Source organism: Symphodus melops (genome assembly GCF_947650265.1).
Source record: "Symphodus melops genome assembly, chromosome: 22".
Taxonomy (NCBI): Eukaryota; Metazoa; Chordata; class Actinopteri; order Labriformes; family Labridae; genus Symphodus; species Symphodus melops.
The window spans coordinates 4,741,522-4,749,707 of record NC_136712.1 but is presented as its reverse complement, the minus strand read 5'-3'; the positions used below and the strand labels follow the sequence as shown (position 1 = coordinate 4,749,707).

General features: G+C 40.3%; 1 protein-coding gene across 1 annotated transcript; it reads left to right on the top strand.

Moving 5' to 3' along the window:
* Nucleotides 1–589: 589 nt before the first annotated feature.
* On the top strand, nucleotides 590–8,052 carry arfgap3 (ADP-ribosylation factor GTPase activating protein 3). Its single transcript, XM_079334813.1, has 16 exons — nucleotides 590–805; nucleotides 1,488–1,606; nucleotides 1,906–1,978; nucleotides 2,064–2,195; nucleotides 2,285–2,365; nucleotides 2,483–2,585; nucleotides 2,686–2,745; nucleotides 3,106–3,152; nucleotides 3,257–3,408; nucleotides 3,541–3,672; nucleotides 3,785–3,910; nucleotides 4,128–4,280; nucleotides 4,514–4,634; nucleotides 4,850–4,937; nucleotides 5,042–5,166; nucleotides 5,255–8,052. Exons 1-16 carry the CDS (start codon nucleotides 737–739, stop codon nucleotides 5,270–5,272), a joined length of 1,599 nt encoding a protein of 532 aa, XP_079190939.1. The 5' UTR covers nucleotides 590–736; the 3' UTR covers nucleotides 5,273–8,052.
* Nucleotides 8,053–8,186: the final 134 nt, after the last annotated feature.

The window sequence follows — 8,186 nt, the reverse complement described above, 5'->3', positions numbered from 1 at the left end:
CTTTTGTCTTTGTCTCCAGAGCAGCTGTTAACTCAGTCACTAATGTAACTAAAGTGATATTCTTATCTTTTGCAAACAGTTAGCACCTTGTATGCACAGGTTAATGCAGCAGATGCTCAGTCTGCAGGGACTTGTGTGGGAACCAGAGGAGTTGCTGGTTCAAGTTCTGGTGCAGATCAAGTCTGGAAAGTAATGGTCTGGTAGCTGGAAAGGTGGCGAGGAGCACTTGAGGCACCCAACCCCCACACCAGCTCAGGGGTGCTCGCTGAGGGCAGCCCCCTCACTCTGCCATCTCTCCATGAGTGCATGTCCATAGGATCCTGTTTGTTAATGTGTCGAGCATGTTCAATAACAGTGTATTAATTAAAGTGATCTTATCTTTATAGAAACATTGTGTGGCAGCAAGTAGTTCTTCTGTGGGAATCAAAGCATTACCTTGTGGGAGGCTTCATGTTTAAACATTCATTGTGATAGAGCTACGAAATTATTACATCTAAATGGCTGTCACAGCTGTTAGAACCGCAGCTAGTTGTCAAATATGAATTTAGACCACATTACCCAGAAAGCCCTTCTACAATAACACAACCACGGGGCGCGTGCATCCAATCAGAGCTCGAGTATGACAGTCTCCCACTGACGTGTCGCACTCGACTATCATTGAAGGAAAAATACAGGTCTGTTTTTTTCCCCCTGCTACTTCTGTCATCGACAGGTATTATCACCGACGGACTGAACGATGGCAGAGCCCAGCAAGCAAGAGATTTCAACCATTTTTAAGCGACTCCGCTCCGTTCCTTCGAACAAGGTGAGAGTTTTAATGTCTGTGTGCTCTCCTGAACAAGGAAGTCAGCTCAACTCAATGTTGGACACGTCGCACTGAGAAAAGCTGCGGCGAGTTTTTTGTGTTTTTTTTTTACATATTAGCTTAATTAAATCGCTGACACGTGTTTTTTCCACCCTATAAATAAATAAATACATAGGAATAACCATCTGTTTGATAACACTGTGTTATGACATGTATCAAATATTACCTGACGCAACTTTTGCCAGGTGGTTGACAGCCCTGTTACATTTTGACAGCTGGCATTAGCCATGTTTGTTAATGGCTTCATTTCTTCTCCTTCTTCTTCTTCTTCTTTACAGCCCTGTTACATTTTGACAGCTGGCATTAGCCATGTTTGTTAAGGGCTCTTCTTCATAAATTCACCAACAGCTGCGTTTCAATCAGCAACTCATTTCACAAGACACTTTTATTTTGAAATGATTCATCAGAGTGTCTTCATGTTTTTTGTTAATGACATTGTGAGGTTAAACTGTTGCTCTTCAGCTGCTTTTGAATTGATTTTACAATTCGCCTTTACATCCTAACTTACATGTCTCTTTTATTCATTTGGGATGTGGGATCCTTAACAACATGTCATTAAAAAGTAAAAGAATATAGAAATATTGTTGTTTAAAAAAAGAACCGTATTTTTCTTCTTTTATAGGTTTGCTTTGACTGCTCGTCTAAAAACCCGAGTTGGGCCAGCATCACCTACGGGGTTTTCTTATGTATAGACTGCTCTGGGACTCACAGGTCTCTTGGGGTTCACCTGTCCTTCATCAGGTAAGTCGGTATTTATTCACATACTTTAATACATTACAAACATTGTAATTAATACTCAATCAGGTAAATAGGGTTGTCTAAAACTGTGGTTTTCAACTGGTGAACCAATTTTATATTAACTTAAAACCAATCAATAAAAACTCTCAATCATGGATTAATAACAAAAAAAAGAAGAAAAAAGACGACGTGAGACCCTAAACCCTGTCATGAGTCAAGATTGGGGGAGAGTAAATTTATTTACCAGTGAAAACTGTTTAGTCACATAAAAAAAGCTCAAAGTGTGTTTGAATCCTACACAGGTCCACAGAGCTGGACTTTAACTGGTCCTGGTTTCAGCTGAGATGTATGCAAGTGGGAGGCAATGCCAGTGCGGTCAGTACAGAAAGGCAGAATATCAGCTCTATTAAATCCTTAAAGCAATGCATCCCATAACCTTTATGCACTTGAATTTTTCCAGATTTCATTTTTCAACCAGCATGGTTGCACATCGAGCGCTGCGAATACCAAATACAACAGCCGCGCCGCTCAGCTGTACCGAGAGAAGATCAAGACTTTAGGCACACAGGCCACCCGACGTCATGGCACTGAGGTGAAGCCGATTTGTAGTTGAGATGAGTTAATACCACTTTGAGTAAACAAGCTGTCTTCACGTTGAATGACTTCTCTTCTTCCGTGCAGCTGTGGCTCGACAGTCAGGCGCCTCTCTCCCCAACATCACCAGACGACAAGCAGGTGGATTTCTTCAGTCTGCACTCACAGGTAAGGAGGTTGGATTTCTTAGTTTAGATGTGATATTATCCCATTATGCTCTCATTTACGTCCCAAACAATGGTGCTGAAATGCCACTACAGTCGTGTCCATGTGACGCTGTTTCAGGCTGAAACAACGTCTGAACAGGATTTCAACATTGGCAAAATGAGTCTGAGCTCCTCCGTATCAGAGAGGCCTTTCACTCCGGATAAAGAGGAAAATGGAAATGGTAAAAAAAAGAAATCTTCTAAACAAATTTAAAAGAAAATTGAAGGTGTAATTATCTTCATAAAATTGATGATTATCACAAGTAAATGAAATCTTTTCAGGCGTTCCAGAGGAGGGTCCAAGTGTGGATATGCTGAGTATGTCTCCGAAAGCAAATCTAGGTAAGCCGTAAGACGGCGTAGACGGAAGCTCTGTATTGTTTCTGTTATCTGCCCCGTGTGCACAACTCAGCACTGTTACATACCTATCAGTTTCACCAAAGTTTGAGTGTGACACTTTTAAAAGTAGGTGATTATCCTAAGGAAATTAAACAACGTCAACGTTCCGATTTGAAAATGAAAGTCAAAACCAATTACAGGGTTCCTGTTTGGATCCCTGTGAGGTATCCCTTATCGTCATAGCTACCAAAGGAAATGCAGCCGAAATCTCTCAGATCCTTACTTGTGAAGCTAACTTACTTGTTACTGTTGTATCTGAATTATTGGAGAAGAAGATGTGACTTTACTGTTTGATGTCTCCAGAGATCCCGTCTCTTCTGAAGAAGAAGCCAGCTGCTGCCAAGAAAACCGTGCGTATTCACCGCATACTTCCATACACCTCCGCTTTACGTTTTCATCAAAAAAAAAAATCTTCATCCAAAGACTTTGCATTACAAACTGTGTCTGCTCCTAGTTGGCCTCTAAGAAAGGCGGTCTCGGCGCTCAGAAGGTGAGCAGCAAGAGTTTCTCCGAGCTGGAGAAGAAAGCTCAAGCTGCCGACAAGCTCAGAGAGAAAGAGGGGGGCAACGCTGCCACCAAGAAAAACACTCAACCTGAGGAGTCCATGTATGTCCTCGGCCTTCTGTAGAATATTTTTGTATCCTTTTTTTTTTTTTTTTTTTTTTTTTTTTTTGCTTAGTTTCTCCCTCTGTTGATCTTTTTTTTTTTTTTTAAAGCTCTTGCATCTCTTTTCCTCAGCACTCCATCTCTGCGACTGGCCTATAAGGATTTAGAGCAGCAGAGGAAAGTGGACGAGAAGAAGTTTAAGGGGTTGGAGGGGAACAAGAAGGAACAAGCTGAGAGGCTGGGCATGGGACTCGGCAGCAGAGGGTACGATGATTGAGATGCTTCCAATGAATAATCGTGCGGTGCAGCAGATTGAAGACTCACCTTTCCTTATGCCTCGTTCTCGAACTCGCTTCCACTCTCGTCCTCTCTGCAGCGGAGTGTCTCACTCGGTGACGTCAGACATGCACATCATCCAGCAGGAGAATCCTGTCGGGGTCAAAAGCAAGAAAGGGCGACGGTTCAACGACGATGACGATGATGAAGGATCCTTCAGCCCCAGGTCAAATTTAAATTACTGATTCAATATTCTGTGGTAGTCCAAAACATTCTCGTTTAATTCTGTGTCTTTGCCTGAATATTGTAGTTTCATAGGATTTTTTTTTTTCCAAATGGTCTTTTTTTTTTTTTTTTTACCAACTGTTGATCACTTTGTACTCACATATTAAAATCCATTCACAGCGTTTTCTTTTTGCCCCCTCTCTTCTTTCCTCATTCAGGGTGTCGTCTCGTTACGAGAATGAAGCTGAGACGTCTGGTGGTTTTTCAGCGCGGTGGGAAAGTAGAGGTGAGGTCGAAGGCTGGATGAAGGAGAGCAAGAAACCAGAGCCGGACTTCTTCCTGACCTCCACGATCTCCTCACTGGATGACAGGTACATGATGTTTCTGTCACTGCAAATCATGACTTCCACTTCCTGTTTGCCATGTTTGCTCTTAAACATACACACAGAACTCCCTTTGATTGATCATCCATTCAATATGAAAACTCTGCTTTGTTTTATTCGTCCTAGAAGTAAATGGAAAGGAGCAACTTGTGTCTTGAAACCACGTTATGAAACGTGATAGACGACATTTCAGACGTGTTTTATCGTTGTTTGTGAAAAAGGTCCACATCCAGAAGAAAACCAGAACCGGTCCCAGACTCGGGGGAAGCTCAGAAAAAGTTTGGAGGTGACGTGAAATCCATCTCTTCAGACATGTACTTCGGGAAACAAGATAACTCTGAGGTAGGAAACAGCAGCATGCTGTGTCACTGTATGTGGTGACTCTGTAAACGTGTCTAATTGTGAAAAAGAGGAGAAATCTCTGGCATGTTCTTTAAGCTGTTTTTAACTGATGATGTTAGTAGTCTTTACTTTTAGATCCTGTTTCAAACAGAGGCCTAGTTTTCTGAACTGCAGCGGGAAACTCTGAAAAGTGTGTCTGTGTTTGTGTTGTTTAGTACGAGGCCAAAACCCGACTGGAAAGATTCTCTGGGAGTTCCTCGATAAGCTCAGCTGACCTGTTTGAAGATCAAAAGAAACAAGCGGGTAAGAGACCCCCTCTACCAATCTAATGAAAGATCTACGTGATATGTGCGATGTGTTTTTTTCACATGCCTGTTTATGTGTCTGTGTTTGTCTCACGCTCACAGCGAGTTCCTACCGCCTGACCAACGTGCTGCCCAGCGCTCCTGACATGTCCCAGCTCAAACTGGGAGTGCGCTCCGTTGCAGGAAAACTCTCCGTCATGGCCAGCGGAGTCGTGAACTCAATTCAGGTCAGTCAGTAAAGAGACAAAACAATCGCATTCAAATCAAAGAAGAGGAAATTCAGCTTTTTGAAATATAAATCTGCTTCTCTCCCAGGATCACTACAGTACTTGAGCCAGGCGGCTTCCTCCTCTTGGATTCAGCAGCCTCATCATCGTCCTCTGTTTTACAGAGTTTGAGAAGATTTGCAGTGAGTGTCGGTCACTCATGATGGGTATGGTTTAAAAAAAAAAAAAAGATCAATAAGTGCTGTGGACAAATCTGCTGTGGACAAATCTGCTCTAAAATGGACCCCCAAATGACCCTGTAAACAACTCTGTCCAGTTTTATACTGGATAATGTACAGTACATAGAACAGTTGCTACAATCCAGCGCAATATTTCATGGGGAGTTATATTCCCCTGTTGGCATTTTGAAGGGACATTCGTCTGTATAATTTAGTAATGAAGAATATTGAGTTGGCAGTTTATTACTTTCTTTGCTTTGTGGTTTTGGGTTAGAAATGTTTAGCTGTATGTAGCAGGAGGGCTTTCATTTGGATGAGTTTAAAAAGAATCTTCAGCAGTGTAAAGAAATAAGTTCTACCTTTTTTTAATCGATAACAATCGTTCGTTACACACAGTGTGGGGGCCTTCTTTTTTCTTGCACCTTGCTGAAGGTTTGCTGAAGTGTCCTTTCTGTCCCAAAAGTGCACTTATGTTTGCTTTTCCACAGACGGGACCAAAAAGCTGATAAAGAGGCCTTTAGGGTAGCATAACGTTTATATGTCTTAATTGTGTATGATGTCCGTTGGAATCTGCCACATTAGTGCTGCAAGCTTTATGTTGATGTTTGTTTGTTTTTGTTTTTTTTCAACATCTGTGGTCATAAAAGGACGAGGTTACATGGAAAAGATGCTCTAAAAGGTTATTTTGAAAAAAAAAGTCTGACATCTTGGAAAAAAGCCCTGTTTATCTTTCTTGCTGAGTCTTAGATGAGACGATCAATACTAGTATCACATAAGTCTGTTATGATATATGAGGCTGTTCGCAGCAGCTGATTGGCTTACCACAGTATAAGTGATGGAGACGAGGGGAAATCTGCTTCGCTCTGTCTGAAGGTAAACAAAAACCACGATGTTGGTACAGCTGAGCATGTAGACAGAACCTGGCAACCTGCCCTGTTTTCAGTCTTCATGTTATGCTAAGCTAAGCTAATGTTATTATGGCTGTTGTGGATTCAATCATGTCATCTTAGTCAATTGCTTTAAAAAAAAAAGGCTTTTAGGATAGGTAGTCAGTTTAACAGAACCAGAAAGCCCTTTAATGTAGGCTTGTTGCACTTTCATAGATATATAATTTCTTTTCTCAATACTATTGTTTGGAAACTTTAAAATTGATTTATTGAAGAATGGGTTCAACTTTGTAACTTTCTGATTTATTGAATTTAAAAGGTTGTCTTGTTGTTGTTTTTTTGTAACTGCTTTTTGTTAAAATGTGTGTTTACAACATGTAAACACAAATTTTAACAGGTGGTAATTTTCACAGATGGTAACCTTTAGGATTTAATTTGTTAGCGCTCCGAAACAAAATTTTCTGATGTGGTGGGACATCTTTGTAGGTTTCAGACCCCACTTTAAATAAGAAACATCTAGAGCTTTCAAAATTATTATTATTATTTTCATTTTATTTGCTGTTCTTGTAAAATAAGAGGTTAATTCTGTTGAATCTCACTGAGCTGGTCATTTGGCACTTGGTTATAGCTTGAAAATGGAGATGTTATTTTAAAGCAATACAGCACAGCTTGATATAACAGCTTTACTATAACATTTGCCACCATGCTAAAGATACTTAAAGGCAGGGTTTGTCATTTTTGAAAGTAGCATTCCCTTCAAGCTCCATCTTCAGCCCCTCCCCTCTGTGCTCCCTCTAAAGTGGCGCCCCTCACTTACATGCACAAGCGCCATTCCTGCAGAAACATACCTCAGATTATACTTATAGTGTGGGCTCATGCATGCATGGGGTAAAGAACTAACAGGGAGGCGTGTGATTGGTTCATCTGATCGGTACCTTGTGGCAGACATTGGTCAAAGTCTTTACAGGCTTACAACCGCTGCAGAGGACAGATTTTCTTTGTTCCTTTTTCAGAGTTATTAATGCCTGTCAGGACCTAAAGACAATCAACCAAAATCTTAAAAAGTATATCTTTGAAAGAAAAGAAAAAAAACCTAACCCTGCCTTTAAGTTGGATACTGCAGAGTTTCTAAAACCCTGATGAGGAATTCTCACTCTGTAGTAATTGTGCTTCAATCTCAGGACTTTGATTTGACTTGTAAACATAAAACACTAAAAGGGGGCAAAAGTCTGGGTTGTATATCCGTCAGTGACCAAATATTTGTCGACTCCATCACTTAATGCCTTAGTCCGAAGATGTCTGATGAGCATGCCTTTGTAGGTTTATTGTTGAGTCATCTCGTTACTTTATTTTTGCACATAATTTGTTAAAAATTGCACGTGGCAGCTTTTGCTTGAATGTACTTCAATGCAGTTTAATATTTTGCCTCTAAGTTGACATTACATCCATGTTAGGACCTTTTTATTGTACCTGTTGATGTTTGTGTTATTTTTTTCCCCTGTGCTTTCTTATGTTCAAAATTGTTAAAAGTGACATAGAAGAAAAGAAGCTCCTGTAATTGGCATGTCACATAGTTAATAGCTGACACGATGTGAAAAGAAGAGAGCATATGGCTGTTTAATATGAATTGAATATGAGAATTATTCAATAAAAACTTTACAGTAGACTGAAATCCTCTATAGATGATGTATAAGGCTTTGAAATCAAGTTTTGGCATATTTTGACACTTAAAATCTAAGTTTAGATTTTTGGAAACATGTTGAATAAATGGCTTGTGCTTATACTGCGTCGTCATATTTTGCCTACACTTGTTTTCCATCATATAAACCTTGTTACTTTTGAGGGGAAGGAAGCAAATGTTTTACAGACCCTTGAAAAGTCGTGTTTTCTTTTCTATAAACCACCCTGAACTTAA